The sequence below is a fragment of the Dendrobates tinctorius genome, unplaced genomic scaffold (genome assembly GCF_039654945.1).
Source record: "Dendrobates tinctorius isolate UK_male_01 unplaced genomic scaffold, ASM3965494v1 ptg000149l, whole genome shotgun sequence".
In the NCBI taxonomy this organism is placed as follows: Eukaryota; Metazoa; Chordata; class Amphibia; order Anura; family Dendrobatidae; genus Dendrobates; species Dendrobates tinctorius.
In genome coordinates this window covers 2617926-2637831 of record NW_027361816.1, presented here as the reverse complement: position 1 = coordinate 2637831, position 19906 = coordinate 2617926, and the positions used below count along the sequence as shown (strand labels likewise).

General features: G+C 47.7%; 1 protein-coding gene across 4 annotated transcripts in view; it reads left to right on the top strand.

Annotated features, from left to right (window-relative positions):
* TACC2 (transforming acidic coiled-coil containing protein 2) overlaps positions 1-19906 on the top strand; it is a 238908-nt gene that overhangs the window by 37156 nt on the left and 181846 nt on the right. For all 4 annotated transcript variants that reach the window (XM_073546592.1, XM_073546595.1, XM_073546594.1 and 1 more), the window contains exon 3: positions 8917-8979. In XM_073546592.1, coding sequence (XP_073402693.1) covers positions 8917-8979 — 63 coding nt within the window. The remainder of the gene's footprint in view (positions 1-8916; positions 8980-19906) is intronic.

Below are 19906 nucleotides of genomic sequence, written 5' to 3'. Positions count from 1 at the left end.
GGTGTGCTTTGTGACTGTGATACTTTATGCTTGTTTGGTTTTGACCCGGTTCTGTCCCTGTTATGAGTTCTGCCTGTTCCGTTTGTACTGCGTTGCTATCTCTGTGTATGACTCATTGCTTACGTTCTGACTATTCTCTGCTTGCTCCTCTGGTACCACGCTGCCCTCTCTGTGTATGACCCCCCCGCTTGTCTGACCTGAGTTCCCCTAATCTTTACTCCAGGATTCCTGTAATAGAATCCTACAGTCATCTACTGCAGCAGGACGCTAAGCCACGCCCCCTGTGGTCACATGATCGTAGGTCCTTGTACTCTTTACTACCTTTAGTGTCACAGGTCCTGTTCTCAGAACTTTCCCTGCAGTTTCGGACCCCAGGCCCTCCCGTAGTCTGGGTGAGTGACCCTGCTCAGCCGCGGCAGTCCGCCGGCGCTGACAGGATCCTGATAGAAATTCTCCAAGTACAGTGCTGACCTTTTCTTCTTCTATGTGTTGAAGGTTGTTTTGTTCTCCCATCCTTTCCTTTAGCTGGTCAGGGCACAGTTTCAGATGATCCTTCGATACTGCTGATGAGGTTTCTCCTCCATCCTTACTGATAAGGCACACTTTGGTGTTGTCAAAGTTTGATGGTAGGACGGTGTAGGGTTCAGCTTCCCATTGGTCATCCAATTTATGCATCCTCCTTTTCCTCTTTAGGACCTGTTCTCCTGGCGACAAGGGGACTGCAGGTGCATGTTGATTGTAGTTCTTTTCCTGTTTTTGTCTCGCCTGAGCTAGACTCTTTTCTACACACTCTTGTACTCTACGGTACTGTTGCTGCCGCTCTGTATCCCAGTCAGCATCTGGTGATGTCACCTCAGGTGTAAGGACTCCCATATCCAAATCAATAGGCAGCTTGCCAGGCCTCGCTCTCATTAGGTAGGCTGGAGTGCAGTTGGTGGAATTCACAGGTATGTGATTGTAGAGGTCTACCAGAACTGACAACTTCTCTGGCCACAGATTCCTCTCTTCCAAAGGCAAGGTCTTCAGTAGATCGATCACCACCTAGTTCATCTTTTCACACATGCCATTGGTCTGTGGATGGTACGGTGTTGTCCTGATCTTCTTGCAACCGTACAAGTTACAGAATTCCTGGAACACTTCTGCCTCAAAGGCTGGACCTTGATCTGTAAGCACTCGCTCGGGATATCCGTGTGGTCGACAAAAGTGCTGTTGGAATGCTCGGGCTGCTGTCCTGGCTGTTTGATCCTTGACAGGCACGACTACCAAGAATCTCGAGTAGTGGTCAACGACGGTAAGAGCATAAATGTAGCCTGAACGGCTTGGAACCAGCTTCACATGGTCCAGGGCGACCAACTCAAGGGGTTGTTTGGTTATTATTGGCTGCAAAGGAGCTCGCTGGCTGTTACGGTCCTTCCTGCGCAAGTTACATTGTCCACACTCCCGACACCAATTTTCAATGGCCTTCCTCATACCAGCCCAGTAGAATCTCTCAAGGAGCAAGGCCTCCAACTTCTTCCATCCGAAGTGTCCAGCTCCATTGTGGTATGCTTCCAAGACCTTTGATGCCTCCCTCTTTGGGACTACCACTTGCCAGACCAACTCATGAGTGCGGGCATTGATACTCCTCCGGAACAGCTTTCCCTCACAGAGGAACAGCCTGCCTCTTTCCTTCCACAACTGCTGGGTTTCTTCAGGAGCATCTGGACTTGGGCGTGAGTCTTGCGACAGTAATTCCTTTACCAGGCGGACTGCGGGGTCGCTATCCTGCGTTTCTGCCCAGTCATGATGAGGCAATGGATTTAGGGTGGCCTCTTTCACGACAGACCGTCTGTTTCTCACTCCTTGGGCACGATGGGCCGCAATTGGCCGGTGGAAAGCAGGTAACTCTTTCTTCGAGTGCCTCAGGGTCTTCTCCTGCATCTGGCAGATTGGGCATTCTGGACAGCGCATCAGCATTGGCATTCTTGTGCCCCGCTTGGTACTTGATAGTGAATTCATATGTAGTTAGACAGCCGGGCCATCCATCGCTGCTCCAGTGCACCTAGTTTTGCAGTTTCCAAGTGAGTCAACGGGTTGTTGTCCGTGAAGATGGTAAACTTGGCTGAAGCTAGGTAATGCTTGAATCGTTCAGTCACAGCCCAGACTATGGCGAGGAACTCCAGTTTGAAGGAACTGTAGTTATCAGGGTTCCTTTCAGTGGGTCGAAGCTTCCTGCTGGCATAGGAGATCACTCAGATCACTCTTTCTTTGCCATTCTGTAACTGTGACAGTACTGCTCCTAGTCCCACGTTGCTGGCATCAGTATACAACACAAATGGCTGGTGATAATCTGGGTAGGCCAGAACTTCATCTCCTGTGAGAGCCATTTTCAGTCGAGTGAAGGACCTCTCCAGTTCCTCATTCCATTCCAATGTAGGACTCTTCTTCCTGGCTTTCTTGGGCTGGCCCACCAGAAGATTTTGCATAGGCGTGGCTATCTCAGTGAAGCCTTTGATGAACCTTCGGTAGTAGCCTACCAACCTGAGGAATTGACGTACCTCATGGAGGTTGCTGGGCTTCTGCCAGTCCCGGATGACAGTGACTTTGTCAGGATCCGGTGCCACACCTTCTGCACTCACTATATGACCGCGGTACTGTACCTTGGGCTTCAGGAAGTGGCATTTGGATGGCTTCACTTTTAGGCCAAAGTTGGACAAGGCTTCAAACACCTCAGCCAAGTGCTCCAGATGGTCTTCATAAGTCTTGGAGAAAACAAAGACATCACCAAGGTACAACAGGACTGCCTCGAAGTTCTTGTGTCCAAGACAGCACTCCATTAGCCGTTGAAATGTCCCAGGGGCGGTGCAGAGCCCGAACAGCATTTAGTTGAACTCGCAGAGACCCATTGGTGTAGTAAACGCTGTTTTCTCCTTGTCTGCCTCTGCCACGGGAACCTGTCAATACTCACTAGTGAGATCTAAGGTGGAAAAAAATAGTTAGCAGTTTTAAGTGCGGCTAATGACTCTTCAATTCTGGGCAATGGGTAGGCATCCTTATGTGTAATGCTGTTAATTTTTCAGTAATCAACACACATTCTCATGGTACCATCCTTCTTTTTCACAAAGACAATTGGAGCTGCCCAGGGGCTACAACTGTCTCTGATCACCCCAGCCTCCTTCATTTCCCTCAACATACTTTTGGCACATTGATATTGTGTTGGGGGTATAGGCCGGTACCTTTCTTTAATGGGTGGATGATCTCCAGTGGGGATATGGTGTTGAACCCCTTTTGCCTTCCCAAAGTCTAGGGGGTGTTTACTGAATACCCGCTCATACTCCTGAGTCACTCGGTAAACCCCACTCTTTTGGTATGACGGGGTGGAGTCAGTTCCCACCTGCAGCTGCTGACACCACTCCTCCAGCTGCTTTACAGAGCCATTGTCCCTTGCCTGGTCGGACGAGACCAAGGGCTCTGCTGCCTGTATTGCATTGTTACTGACAGTAAGCAGCTTAGCAACTGTGGCATACCGAGGTATTGTGGCCTCTTCCTCCCCACAATTCAAGAGGCATACAGGTACTCTCCCTTTGCAAACATCAACTACCCCCATGGCTGCCAGGACAGTGGGCCGGCTATCAGAGTACACTGGCTCTACCAATGCTTGGTAATCTTTTCCTCTGAGGCCGATGGCTGCCCGACACCAAATTAACATTTCACATCTGGGGAGTATCACAATGGGGAAAGAATCACTCACTCTGACGCTGCCAATTTCTCCGCCAGACAGTTCTACCTGCTGTCTTTGCATCAGGGCCTTGATCTCCTTCTGCAGGACCCGTTGTTCACTGGAACCAGCAGTCTCAGCCACCTGTTGCAACAATACAATAACCTCGGCAAGACAATTTTCAATCACATTAGTACCTAAGGTGATCATTGGATTACATTCTCGTCGATCAATGTCCACAACTATCAGACCTTGAGATTTTAACTCTACTCGCCCCACTTTAATGGTAATCTCTTTACATCCTACTTGTGTCAAAGACTGACCATTGCTGGCAATTATTGTCAGTTCATCACTTGGGCCGCGAGTAAGTTCAGAGTCAGCCCAATACCGCTTGTAAAGGATATATGGCATAGTTGTCACCTAAGAGCCAGTGTCCAGCAAAGTGTTCATGGGGATGCCGTCAATCACCACTGGGAGGACCGGTCGCCCTCCAACATACTTGGCTCGCCAGTTCTTTGGGCCTTGTGGTCCTACTCCTGGGGGTTGGCCCTCTGCCACAGGGTGGCAGAATCTTGCGATGTGGCCTGCCTTGCAGCAGTGACGACAGATGGGACGTCCATTCTGGTCATAGCGATCGTTGTCTCTCCCTCGGCGTGGCGGGATCCTCTTCTTCCGTAGCCACGGGACATCCTCTGGACTAGAGGCCAGCTGGATCTTCTCCTTTGAGGACACCTGCATGGACTGCACAGTTTTAGCAAGTGCAGCCATACTTTTGGCCAGCTCTTGGACCTGAAGGCGTAGTTCTGTAGATGGATCATTATCCAGAGTCTGTGCATCAGCCCCCACAGGACTGGGAGGGAAAGATACTGCTTCTTGATGGTATGTGATCGCTGGGCACCTAGGGGGCGCTGGACGGCTGACATTTGTTTCGTGCAGCAGTGCTTTGAAGTCTGCAAAGTCTAGGTCAAGGTTTTGTAGGGCTATGATGCGCAGCTGTGCTCTGCGGGTACTGGATAGAAGGCTCTCAATAAATTGCTCCTTTAGCAGTCTGTCTCCATCTTTCACACTATCTGGGTGAATCTGCTTTATGGCTCGCAGCGCCTCCTGCAGGTTAAGAGCATAGTCCCATATACTGTCTTGCACTCTCTGCTTACACCCAAAGAATCTCATTTTTATTTCAGCTGCAGTGCTGGTGTCAAAGGTGCTTCTTAGCTTAGCCAGGATCTTTTTAACAGTCTCTTTATCAGTGTCCTGCCAGGCTTTTACTTCCCTTTGCGCTGCACCAGTTAGCTGCCAAATAAGGATGTTCACTTTCTGGCTTTCAGACAGAGGATACACCTCAAACAAACTGCACAGTCTCTCTTTAAATTCACTCAGGGTATGTGACTCCCCTGAGTACTGCGGTAGCCAGGCTGCTCCCGGTATATAGGGCATGGACAGCGGCATTATGGGGACTGCTGCGGTGGGTGCTGATTCTTGCTGTGCTCTGGAGGTGGCGCTGGCTGCTGAATTCTGCGGCGCTATTGGAGCCGCAGCTGCGCTGGCCCCTGCATCTTGTGGCGCTGTGGGGGGTGTGGTGGCGTCCACCGCTGCATCTGCTCTTACCTCAGACATCCTCCTCCCCCCTAGTTAACGTTTGGCCAGGCCCTGGGTTGCGCTGGCTTACCGGTTGCCGCTTTGCAGGCTGGATGATCAGGGGGACTCTGGAACTCCAGGCCTCAGCTTCTCACTTCCCGCCCGCTGGCCTCTTCCCGCGAAGCACTTCACTTTTTTGCGCTTTTCGGCTGGCTCCGCCCATGACGGCCCGCCCCTTTGGCTTCCCGCGCGCGCACCAAGCGGTGGGGTAATGGCGGCAATTGCACAGATAGTCTATGGCATACAACACAGTCTCTGGCACACAGGACTCGGTGGCACCGGGTGCTCTGTAAATCCTGTTCGTGACGCCAAAATGGGTCGCTCGCCAGGGCAGTGGGGTACTCGGTGACGCCACCTGTGGTGATCGGCAACGAAGGTGTTAAGCCGACGCTGCGGTGCAGATCCTCTGGGACAGATGGTGTGGGGCAGCAATGATGTTGTAGCCCTCCACAGGTAGGGCTGTAGTCCCAGGGCAGTGAGGATAGGTGTTGAGGAAGAGGGTGTAGTGTCTGACACAGAGATGTAGCAGTGCTGGAGAGTTTGCAGGAAGGAGGCAAGGACACAATAGAGTGCAGTTTCTTTTACCTTTACTGTGCTTGGTAAATGCAGTTTAGAATTCCAGATTACAAATGGAGCAGAGGCTGGCCGGCCTGGAAGCAACTTAGGAATCTCTCTATGCAGATCGGGTGTGTAGTCTCCTTTCTAGCGCTTATCTTAGGTACTTGCAGTACTGTGTTAAACTGAAGTTCCACTTGCTTGTTCTCATCTAGAACTCCCTCGTATGGCAGACAGCTGTAGCCTTCTTCTTCTTCTGGCTCACCCGTTGCTGTTGTGCCTCCGAGTCTTATATGGGAACAGAGCATTTACAGCTTCCTATTCCTCCGGTTTCTGCTGCAGGTACATCAGTATCCATACAACCTTGGAGACCGGGCTCCAGATCATGCCCTATAACTAGAAGTGAGCTCTGAACTCTGCTCAATCTTCCAGCTCCTCTCCTCACGTCCACACACGTTGCCCTCCTCACACGAACTCCTAATTTCCCCTTCCCGGCCCCCAGAGAGCAGCTCTTCCCCCAATTTTGGGTTCAGAGCTCCCTCTGCTGGCCTGGAGTGGGAACTGTGTTGTGTGTTGTGATTAACTGGCAGAGAGATCCTTCATTGCTTCCAAGCATCACACATCACACTCCCTAGCAGGAAGGTAATGCCACTTCGGCGACCATACTCCTGGGGGCGCCACACTTTCACTTTGCGCTTTTCTGCACTTTTTTTCACTTTGCGCTTTTCGTGGGTCGCATCGGGGCTTGCGTCCGACCCCCACCCCGGCAAAAAGGGATTTGGACGTATGCGCCGATGGGGCCAAAGAATATAACGGTGCTGGCAGAGTGAACGTGTTCTCAGCCATGCATCATTTTCTGGCGTATACACTTACTGGAGGGGGACACGCAGAAAGAGTCTACTACGTATAAGTGTCCGCCTCCAGTAGGCGTATATGCCCAAAAATTAGGCACGCCAGAGCGCATGTTTGCTGTGCCAGCACCGTTATAGTCTATGACTCCATCGGCGTAAATGTCCAAATCCCGTTTTGCGCGGGGGTTCGGACGCAAGCACCAACGAATGTGCAGAAAAGCGCAATGTGATTGCACCCTAAGGCCATGTATCTGCTCTGTATATTGCATTTTTGCTGTGTCCTTTATTTTTGTAACGACCTTGTTCCCACATAGCATTTTTTTCATTGCAATTTTTGTGCAGAAAATCTGTGTTTAACAGTTCAACCAAAATTGAATCGATATCATGAAAACTGCTGCCTGCTGTGTATCTAAAGATGACGGAGAACGGTGCGTTTGGGTCTTTTTTTCCCGACAGGCTTTTATGTGTGGCCTGGAAAAAAAAAGCAGATGCATTTTTAACAGCAAAATTCTGCACTAACAGAAAAGCATTAAAAAATGCTGATTTTAGTGTGGAACAAAAATAGATAAAAAAAAAAGGGGGGGGGGAAACAAAAACCAAAAAAATAAAACGGAACGGAAGGAAAGCAGGATGTGAAGATGGACTATGGCTGCTATGTCATCCTTGGCAACGCTTAACGCGGACACTATTTCACTACATAAGACTTCCCAAGCAGCAGGTGCAATTTTTGTTCCAATTTTTTGTTACCTTTTTATATTGAAACCTATGGATAACCGTTTGCATGTCTCCTATAGAGCTGGAGCCATACAGAGGCACTGAGGGATATGGAGGTGCAGAATGCCCACTTGCACCACCCTGGGTGCCCCGATAGGACTTGGCACACGACGGCGCCGTGATACGATGGGGTCCTCTAACGGGGGTCACACTCAGTGAATTAGTTGCAGCTTACAGATTTTCTGTGCAATCCACTCCAAAAAAAATCACAACAAATTACATTACAAGGTGCAAGAATGGGATTTACCAAAACCTTATTCACATGTAAGAAAAGTGAAGACTGCACATATTTTAAGACATGTTGTCGACAACAGAATGATTGACATTTTATATTGTGATGTGACAAATGATCACTTTATGTTTCTAAATTCAATGCGGGATAGAAAGTTTAAGGCATCACGCATGATTAGGATTTCTTTTGAATGGATATTACACATGGGCCGTGCGCCATCCCCTTTTCCCTATTTGTAGTCTGCAGACAAATAATGGCTCTGCAGTGTAGCTCCCTCCAGTGGCAGACAGATGTATTACACCGACTGACTTTAGCAGTAGGGGCACAGTCAGACGGCGGCCGTATGCTATGTGATGATTTATCGAATAGCGCTCGGCCCAGTGTTATACTATGGGGTAGTGCAGATCTGCGATTATTTTTCTCATGTCGATTCAGCATAAGAAAGCAATCTCAGCACGCTGCGAGTGCATCCGAGAATCAGGATCACACTCACCCATACAAGTCTATGGGTGTCTGTGAAAGATCTGACTGCAGACTGACTGACAATGGCAGAATGGAGAAATTAAGATTTCCGTCTTCTCCACACCTGTGATATGATATGGATCTCTCATGCGAGAGAACCTGATGACACCCAGGTGACACTCGGCTCGCGCTCCAAGTGTCATTAGCCTAATAGACCCAATTCTCTTGCATGTGGATATCGATGGCCGTGTGACCCCGGCCTTAGGGCTCATTCAGACATCCGATTTTTTTTCCCATTATTCTGATCAGACTCAGTGTGGTACGAGTGTTATCTGATTTTCTCGTACATGGGGAAATATAAAAAAAACACTGCACTCTCTTTTTTTCACAGATCCATAGACTTGCATTGACGATTTTGTTCCTACCCTTTGAGCTACATCAGACATGTCTCCAATATTTTCCGAGGACCAGTCTGTCTAAGAAAAATTTCGGACACGTGGATGGTCCTAAAGACTATCACAGGTACGAATGCTATCCGTGAAAATCGCAGATAGCACTTGTACGCAAAAACGGACGTCTCAATGAGCCCTTAAACTTGACTGCGGAGGAGCAAGAGACTTGTAATTACACACAGAGCACCGACCATGGGGGTTGTTAGAAGAGGCATTAAAAGGGGCCAAATATATAACAAACGTAATGTCTGCTTACAGGAGGAATCCACAACAAGTCCCAGCAAAACCAACACACAGCCGCCCCTCGAGGATCTCCAAGAGGTGAGTGTGATATCCTACTATTTACAAACCTTAAAGGAATTGTCCACCTGTGCATGCAACTGGAGTTAAAAATCATTTGGGGTCCACATTCCTGAAAATTGGAAACTCTTTTAAGAGTGGACACGTATGTATCCATGAAAAAAAAATTCACAGTGCAAATCAATAAAGGGAATCCGTCAGCATGTTTCTTGCCATGTAATCTGATAGCAGCACAGGGTAGGAGCAGAAACCCTGATTCCAGAGATGTATCACTTAGTTTACTGGGTGCTGCAGTTCTGATAGAATCACAGTTTTCTCTGCTGTACATCTAGTAGATCTCTGAATGCTGAGCCCAGTATAACCCAGCCCACACCACTGATTGGCAGCTTTCTGTGCACACTGTATATTGATAGAAATCTGCTAATCAGTGGTGGTGGCGGGGTTGGACCAGTGGGTATGAGACACCTAGTCGTGTAATGATAATCTCCTGCTGATAAAACAGTCATTTTAGTGAGACAAAAAGACAGGTCAGTAAGTGACACATCCCTGGAATCAGGCTGTATGCCCCTACACCATGCTGCTCTCAAATTACATATTGATAATCTGCTGACAGATTCTCTTTAATTACTCTCTTTGAACATTTGCAAAGTTGGGAGGTACGATTGACTTTTATCTAATTACCTAAAGCTGGACATACACATTAGATTAACATTGACCAAACCGGAGATTTTGGTGGGACAAACAGACCATCTTATGTGTACCCAGGTGTCCTTATTCTCAACTGACAGCAGGTGTTGGAGGGAAAGGCGGATTGTGCAGTTGGGTTTCCACATGCTCCATCCTTTTGTTCTCACAGCTGATTGTGCATGTGTATGGGTGGGGGACACATGCATGAGTGGGGGGCACGTGTATGAGTGGGGGCACATGTATGGGTGGGAGGTTCGTGTATGAGTCGGGGGCACATGTATGGGTGGGTGGCACATGTATGGGTGTGGGGCACGTGTATGGGTGGGAGGCACGTGTATGGGTGAGAGGCACGTGTATGGATGGGGGCACGTGTATGGGTGGGATACACGTGTATGGGTGTGGGGCACATGTATGGGTGGGAGGCACGTGTATGGGTGGGGGGCATGTGTATGGGTGGGGAGTATGTGTATGAGTAGGAGGCACGTGTATGGGTGGGGGGCATGTGTATGGGTGGGAGGCACGTGTATGGGTGGGAGGCACATGTATGGGTGGGGGCACGTGTATGGATGTGGGGCACATGTATGGGTGTGGGGCACATCTAGGGGTGGGGGTATGTGTATGGGTGGGACGCACATGTATGGGTGAGAGGCACGTGTATGGGTATGGGGTATGTGTATGGGTGGGTGTGGGGCACATGAATGGGTGGGGGTATGTGTATGGGTGGGAGGTACGTGTATGGGTGAGAGGCATGTGTATGGGTATGGGGTATGTGTATGGGTGGGGGGCACGTGTATGGGTGTGGGGCACGTGTATGGGTGTGGGGCACATGTATGGGTGAGGGTACGTGTATGGGTGAGGGTACGTGTATGGGTGGGGGGGTACGTGTATGGGTGAGGGGCACGGGGAGGTAGCTGGCTAAACGAGTATATCGAATGTGTATTTCCAGTCTCAGGTATATGCCAGCACCGCCCTTCCCGAGCTGTATGCACAGTTCTTTTACAATGACAAACACAATGTTGGTGCCCGGTCTAATTGTAGTTCTGTAGGGACAAAACAGCTATTAAGGCAAAGAATAATTCTATGTTGTATTTTTATTACATGCTGATTCTGTAGTAATTAGTGTCAGTATCTTTACTCATTTTGGGTCTTTGGGCCTCCCCACTTCTTTCCTGTGCTGTTTGTTCCTGGCACATTTCATGGCTTCTGGAACATCCCTCTGACCTCTGACAGCTCTGAATATCAGCGTCCTCTCTAGGTGTCCTCTCCCTGACCCATCACTGACCATGTTTGGACAGGCTGAGTGGTTGTTTTTGCAATCTGACTCCTTCATTTCTGGGAATGACCTTGGCCCAACACAAGAAATTCACCTACATTGTGGTGTCCTGTCATTCCACGCCTGGGACCTCACCAGAAACTACGGTAGATAACATGGTGCTGCGCCTATGTCTTTCATCCAAGCCTTATTAAGGTACAAAATATTATACAGATTTTCAGTATTTATCTCATTTTTGTGCATTTTTTGTATATAGCACATTTGTTTCGCCTAGAGGTTGTGACATTTTTTGCATCTCACGAGGGTCCACTTTTCGGCATGGGTCAGGTGGTTGTGTTTTCTTACTTTTGTGTTCATATTCTTGGAGCAATGAGAGTTAGCTCTTGTTAAGACTGTAGCATGCAATTCCTTGTCTGACCCCCCTGCTTGGAGACCCCAGTAACACTTGTTATGATGGGGATTAGACGTACATGCGGTGAGGGACGGGTGCCAGGACTGCAGCTGACGAGAAATGAAGGACGCCTTTGATGCTTGTTGGCTTTAGACTTAGTCTGTAAGAACTTGTTGTATGTTAAATGTTCGGTGAACAAAATAATTCTTTTGTTAAAATTTTGGCTTTAGCGAGTTACGTACATTGCGGCTACATGCACAATTTATAGACACCGCGTCTCTGTGCTTCTGACACCCCCAGCAAAGAGCAAGTAATGCTAGGGGACGTGGTCACAGGTCAAAGGTCACCAGATTTTACAATACAAAACTGCATACTTTAGTAAATAGATCTCTTTAACCCAATGAAGCTGGTGTACTTACTTTGAAAATCCATGTCATAAGAATAGAATTGTTTTTCTGCCTGATATTAAACTAAGCATTTTATGAGTTAAGCTTTAAAGGTGATGTCAGGTCCGTATGGGTGAGCCGGAAATGTGCTGCTATGTGAGACGAATCAATAAATCTATTGATAAATACAAAAGTAAAAATGTACAAGATAATGTAACAGGCAGTTACATCAATAAATTATGTTCGGACTGGAAATAAAGTGTAGCGCCAGCCCCCAAAAATAGGTAAGTAAGGAAATATACACATCTGTCTGAAGGAAGAGTAGAGATACCAAGGAGAGGTCTGGAGAATGGAGACTATGCAGCACATAAATAAGGAGTAAAAGACCATGATGATATTACAAAAGTTCACCCAACAATGCACAGCAGACACGTTTCGCCAATGGCTTTGTCTGGGGTTCACACTATACAGCGCTCTCCTCTGAGTACTGTACTGGGATTTCTGCGAAAATCCTGTATATTATTATTATTATTATTATTATTTATTGTTATAGCGCCATTTATTCCATGGCGCTTTACATGTGAGGAGGGGTATACATAAAAACAAGTACAATAATCTTGATGGAACCCATTATTTCATACGGGATTAAGGTGGTGGCCTTTATCATAGGGTTATTGTTACTCTTGACAGCTCAGTGGCTTCCAGTTTTGTGGCATTCCCATGCCAGAAATTCGAAGCCAACCCTAAAGTACAACAGATTTGCAGTTGCACTGTGCCCCAAATCCTCATGGGGATTTGTCTAATTGCCTTTCATTGGAGCTAATCCTCCCAATTTCAGTGCAGAATCTAAGGGAGCAAGCACCCAACTGGCAGTGAAAATTGGATACAAATTGGATCCAGCATACCAATGAAAGACACGCCATTTTTCCCTGTATACTTTTTGGAAGCACAAAAACAAAGACAGGCGATGCAGTATGTGTGTGTCATGGTGGTGGTTCTGTATACAGGGGCCAGGGGCTAGTCCCTATTTTTAATGAGGGTGTTAGAGAAATGTAGATGCAGAGATTTGCAGATTAGTATTGTTTTTAATACACTGTAATTATTTACATACAGAACTTGGTACAATTACAATATTTTACAACAGAATAATGGTGTTTTTTTCAGGTTGATGTTTTATGAGGTTTTTAGGCTGCTTAGTAAGGTGGACGATGTCATGAATGTCTTTGCCAGGGTGGAGCAGAGACATTGCTGCTTGCACATGGAGAACTGTCTGGATTGGATTATCATTGGCACAGCTAATGGAAAATATTAGTAGGGCGCAGCAGAGGTTACTTGATCCCTCAGTCAGTAGCAGCATGAAGGATTTTCTTTTGTGCTCTGGGTTTCTAGAGGCTGCACAGTGACTCTCCAGCAGCAGACACATGTCAGTATCTGCGGAGATGCATGTACTGTAATATTACACTGACTGTCCGTTACAAACTCCGAACATTTCTGCTCGTGTTCGCCCATCTCTAATTACTAGTGTTCTTTACCATAGGAGACTTTTCTGCACACTTGGGTTATGTGCACAAGTTGAGTAATTGCAGCAGGTCTTTCTGCTACTAAAGAAAAATGATCATTTTTGCTGCGTTTTACGTACGTTTTGGACGTGTTTTTGCTTGCATTTCTTTCCTCCCATGTGAATGGGTGCAAAGATCTGAAAAAAAAACTCTGAAAGATTTGACATGCTGCAGATTTGGAAAAACACATGGATGGTTAAAATACGCAAGGAAAAAATAAGCATTATGGGCGCGAGGTTTCAGAAATCCCATTAATATTTCTGGTAGTGTAAACTGCAGTGAGTAGAATTGAGGCAGAACTGAGGACATATACCAGTATGGGAACCTACACACCAGGATGGCAGATATACATATATGACATATATACCAGGATGGAGAGTATAGAATTCTGTAGAGACATACACTTTCAGACTTCCAAGGCATACATTTAATATAAAGTCTAAAGCGATCCAAATGAAGATAATATTCAGACACAGTGTGATCAGAACCTAATTTTATGGTAAGTATATTTTTTCTCCCTTTTTAGCTCCATGTAATATGTTCTCCAGTACAAAAATATAGAAAATTGGAACAGACTGTAGTACTCGCACTACCAAACTCATTTTCATAGAATCATAGAGTTGGAAGGAACCTCCTGGGCCATTTGGTCCAACCCCCTGCTCAAAGCAGGATTCGCTAAATCATCCCAGACAGATGTCTGTCCAGCCTCTGTTTGAAGACTTCCATTGAAGGAGAACTCACCACCTCTCGTGGCAGCCTGTTCCACTCATTGATCACTCTAACTGTCAAAAAGTTTTTTCCAATATCTAATCTGTGTCTCCTCCCATTCAGTTTCATCCCATTGCTTCTAGTCTTTCCTTGTGAAAATGAGAATAAAGATGATCCTTCTACAATGTGACAGTCCTTGAGATATTTGTAGACAGCTATTAAGTCTCCTCTCAGTCTTCTCTTTTGCAAACTAAACATTCCCAAATCCTGCAACCTTTCCTCATAAGACAGGGTTTGCAGACCAGTCACCATTCTGGTCGCTCTTTTCTGAACTTGCTCCAGTTTGTTGATGTCTTTTTTTAAAATGTGGCGCCCAAAACTGGACACAGTATTCCAGATGAAGTCTGACCAAAGAGGAGTAGAGGGCAATAATGACTTCACGTGATCTAGACCGTATGCTTCTGTTAATACATCCTAGAATTGCATTTGTCTTTTTTGCTGCTGCATCACACTGTTGACTCATATTCAGTCTGTGATCTATTAGTATACCCAAGTCTTTTTTACATGTGCTGTTGCTTAGCCATATACCTCCCATTCTGTATATGCTTTTTTCATTTTTATTGCCCAGATGTAGTACTTTGCATTTTTCCCTGTTAAAAACCATTCTGTTAGTTGCTGACCACTGCTCCAGTTTATTTATATCTTTTTGAATCTTCTCTCTCTCTTCTCTAGAATTAGCTATCCCTCCTAGTTTTGTGTCATCAGCAAATTTAATCAGTTTACCCTCAATTCCTTCATCTAAATCGTTGAAAAAGATGTTGAACAACACAGGGCCCTGGACAGAGCCCTGTCGTACCCCACTTGAGACATTCTTCCAACTGGATGTGCAGCCATTTACGACCACTCTTTGGGTCCGATCACTAAGCCAGTTATGAACCCACTTAACAGTTGCCTTGTCCATTCCATACCTAGTCATTTTTTCAATAAGGTGTCACGGGGCAGTTGGTACAAAGCAGGAGACGTGGAACCTGGGCCCCTGAACTGCCCCTCGGGCTAAGGAGGTGCCCTGACTTTCCTTAACTTGGGGGTACACTTGAAGGTAGTGAGGCCCAAGTCCCCGACCTGTCCCTATCTCCTGTTTAGCCCTGAGCTAAACCACCAACCCCCTCCCCAGGAGGCGAGACAGGGAATAAAGTGTACTGCACAACACCCAAAGGAAAAAGGGAAAAACACCAAAACACTCACAGTGGCTCAACACCTAAGAGCCAGCTGCCACCTTCACCATCTAAATCTGCTGCGGACACCGGGTGTCAGGATCCTGCCAGTGCAGGCGTGCAGCCTCCGCTGAGCAGGGACTCACCTGCACTGTAGGGGGGCCCGGGGTCAGGTACAGTCAGAAAGTACAGATACACAGGACCTGTGGACGCTGAAGTTTAGCAAGCAGTGAAGGACCTACAGTCATGTGACTGCAAGGGGGTGGGGCTTAGCATCCTGCTTTCAGAGATGGCAGGACACTATACAGAAATACTCAGAGTCAGGCAAAACGGAGGTCATACACAGAGATAGCAGTAAAGTACCAGGTGTGACGGCCGTCTGCGAATCTGGGCTGCAGTGGGGACAGCACCCCGAGTAACCCCGAGACCCTTAACCCCTATACAGGGATCTGGAATTGTAGCAAGTCCCAGGAGGTAGCTGTCTAGATTAGCAGTGGACCAGAGCAGGACGGCCACCAAGGGGTCAAAACTAAAACCCGTAATCAAGGTCAGGATGCAGGAGTCTGAGACCAGGGCGCCGCAGAGGCATGAAATCAGTAGACAGAAGGAGAGTCAAAAGTCCAGGCCAGGGTCAGAAAAACCAGGAGGGCAGCGAGGTACAGAATCAGCAGGCAGAAGGAGAGTCAGGAATCCAAGCAAAGGTCAGCGTCAAAAAGTCGGAAGAGAGGCGGAGGTACAACAACGGCAGGCAATAGAATGGTCAAGAATCCAGGCTGAGGTCAGAGTATACACTATAGCAATTCACACAGTAACACGCAGGGGAACCAAGAATATATCCGGCGGCTTGCAAGACCAGTCCCCAGGTATTTGAGGGATCAGGTCCTCCCTCACAGGTTCCCGGCCCGATGATGTAACCAGGACCGCCCCCGGACCAGGCCAGATGGACATGCAGTAAGCCCTACATGACTGACAGAGTGGCGGAGCCTGCGCCCACCAGATGCCTGCGCAGGAGCCCCCTCTCTGCCACCACCCTCACCCTGAAGCGAACCACGGCGCCTCCTAGTGACTGAGGCAGGAATAGCCGTCCCTGAGTCCGACGGCGACGTGACGGTCCGGCGCCCCTGAGTGGCCGAGACCGGAACTGCAGGCCCTGAGTCTGGCAGTGACGTCCGGCGCCTCCTAGTGGCCGATGCCGGAACAGCAGGCCCTGAGTCTGGCTGCGACGTGACACCAGGGATGAGACAGAACGGATAGTCGGGGCCAAGCAGTGGTCAAAACCAAACAGACATAGAAGGTACCAAGCAGAATCCAACAAGCAATATCCAGAGAACAGACCGAGTCAAACACAGAGTATCAAGCAACTAGAACACAGCACAAACACACTCAGGCATCACCACACAATGCCAAGGGCGAAAGTATAACTGACGGGGGATGGGAGCTTCCTGGGGCAATAAGAAGCTTTCCCAGAACCAATGAGAGGCCACCATAATAAGTCCCAGGTGTGCAGGTAAGAGTCTGCACTGAGATCAAACCATTAACCCCAGAAGTGCCGGTCCACCAGCACTGGTATCATGACAACGGGCAGTCAGAGTTCACACCAGTTTCAGCATTGGCTCTTCACCTCAGAGCCCGCTGCTCACTTCACTGTGGTTCGCATCCAAAAGGAAAATGCTGCTATAACCCCACTGACCACCGGGGGCAAAAGGTAAACTAAAGAAAGTATCAGATGTAATGACACTTGTGGCCACCGGGAGCAAAAACCCATATCAAGCCTGAAATTAAAGGTTTTCATGAGGGAACTCAGACTCTGACACGGATCCAAGAATTGAACCGTGACAGTACCCCTCCTTCAATGAGGGGCCTCTGGACCCTCAACACCGTATTACACTGCATAACACCTACAGTGCGGATGCCTTGTTCCATGAGAGTTCATTTCAACCATCATCTGACACTCCGGGTCATGGCAAGAGAATGTAGATGGAGGTGAAGATGTATACTCTGGAAGCACCACAAATCTCCAGAGCGCTGACCTGGGGAACGAGCTAGGCCTGGGTATTACAAAGGATAACTCGGACACCCATGTAAACACATACGCACCCAGGTCCGGACCTGAACGTTTATTGCCATTCACTCTCTTGCCACTAGATGGTGAACTCCTCACAGCACCGACAACAGAGGCGTCCCCCGTGTCGTAACACTCACACCTCCACAAGGCTCAGAGGTAAACTCTCCTCTCTGCCCCCCCCTACTAGGAGGACTCCGACTCAGAGGGGCAGCTTGTGGTGAGGGTTGCGACTTAACCCTACTCCCTGGCAGCACCCCTGCTGCCATTACTGGAGGAGAAGGGGACGGGGATATGGAGGAAAAATACACTCCTTGGTCGTCTTCCTCCACACGACCAGGAGGGGGCGGCTTCTTAGATGGTAAAGAATTTTCGGCATGAGCCCCGCGGACCATATCACCAGTGTGCGCACCCCTTCACCTCGGGGAACCCCAGACAGCACCATGGGGACACCAACTCCTCCCACCTGCCTGGGTGCGTCCGCGTCTATGAGCAAGTCCTGGTCTATAATCAATCCCATCCGCTGTTCCTCACTCCCTAATGAACGAGGGCGGAGCCTGAAGTGTAGCTTGCAGGCCTCCTGAAAAAAAAAAAAATTCTCTCTCCCTCCAGAAAACCTGTCAGGGAGAGGTAACTTGGGCTCAGGTTGAGCCTGCATCTGAGTTGAGGCCGCGTACCCCTCCCACTGCTGCAGCTGCTGCTCCACCACACCACGCAGCACCCCACGCTCCTCAGTGAGGGTCTGCAGCAATTGGAGACAGGTCTGCATTAGGGCCATGGCTCACCAGGAAAAAATGGGTGGTTGGTAATAATGTCACGGGGCAGTTGGGACAAAGCAGGAGACGTGGAACCTGGGCCCCTGAACTGCCCCTAATGCTAAGGAGGTGCCCTGACTTTCCTTAACTTGGGGGTACACTTGAAGGTAGTGAGGCCCAAGTCCCCGACCTGTCCCTATCTCCTGTTTAGCCCTGAGCTAAACCACCAACCCCCTCCCCAGGAGGTGAGACAGGGAATAAAGTGTACTGCACAACACCCAAAGGAAAAAGGTAAAAAAACACCAAAACACTCGCAGTGGCTCAACACCTAAGAGCCAGCTGCCACCTTCACCATCTAACTCTGCTGCGGACACCGGCCAGTCAGAGTTCACACCAGTTTCAACACTGGCTCTTCACCTCAGAGCCTGCTGCTCGCTTCACTGTGGTTCGCATCCAAAAGGAAAATGCTGCTATAACCCCACTGACCACCGGGGGCAAAAGGTAAACTAAGGAAAGTATCAGATGTAATGACACTTGTGGCCACCGGGGACAAAAACCCATATCAAGCCTGAAAATAAAGGTTTTCATGAGGGAACTCAGACTCCGACACGGATCCAAGAATTGGACTGGGACATAAGGATTGTGTGAGATACTTTGTCAAATGCTTTGCTGAAGTCAAGATATACTATATCTACAGCATTTCCCTGATCCACCCAATCAGTGATTCCGTCATAGAAGGAAATTAAGTTAGTCTGACATGACTTATTAGTTACAAACCCATGCTGACTCTGATTAATCACTTCATTCTTATCCAGGTACTGACATACATGTTGTTTAATAATTTGTTCAAAGATCTTTCCTGGTATAAAAGTCAGACTCACCAGCCTATAGTTGCCTGGGTCCACCTTCTTCCCCTTTTTGAAGATAGGAACAACATTTGCTCTTCTCCAGTCTTCTGGGACTTCTCCTGTTCTCCAAGAATTTTCAAAGATTATGGAGAGCGGTTCAAAAATTTCTTCAGCTATCTCCTTCAATACTCTGGGGTGTATCTCATCTAGACCTGGAGACTTGAATTCATTTAGGTTAGCTAAGTGTTTCCTCACTATCTTTCTGTTTATAGATATCCTGGATTCTTCTTTTCCCTTAATAGGACAGTGAAGAACAGTTGATGTTACATTTCCTTTCTGAGAGAAAACAGATGCAAAATAGGAATTTAAAAGTTCGGCCTTCTCAACATCCTGTCTTACCATTTCATCATTTTCATCCTGTAAAAATCCTATAGCATCTTTGACTTTTCTTTTACTTTTGAAATATCCCCCAAATCCTTTCTTATTGCTTTTGAAGTCTCTTGCAAGCCTCAATTCATTGTCAGCTTTAGTAATCTGATTTGTGCCCTGCAGGTTCTGCAGACAGCATTATATTCTTCTTTAGATATGCCTCCCTCTTTCCATTTTATAAACTTTTCTTTCTTCCTTTTTAGCATGTGCTTAAGTTCTGTGTTCATCCATCCTGGTTTCCTTAAATGCTTCTTATTCTTCCCTCTTTTCAGATTTGTTAACAATTGTTCTTTGAGAATTTCATTTTTCAAGATTTCCCATCCTTCCTGGACATTTTTGTCCTTAAGGATATCCAGCCATTAGATCCCTCCAATTCGCTTTCTGAATCCCTTAAAATCTGCCTTTCTGAAATCTAACCTGAATGTCTGAGACTTCACAGGTCTTCCTCCTCTAGTTATCCAAAATTCTAAAATAGCATGGTCGCTACCTCCTAGGGTCCCAGCCACTTTTACCTCCTCAACCATTTCCTCCCTGTTTATAAGGATTAGATCCAAGGTAGCAGATCCCCTTGTTTTCTCCCCTACCTTTTGGAAGATAAAGTTGTCAGCAAGAGAGGATAAGAATTTCCTTGACCTG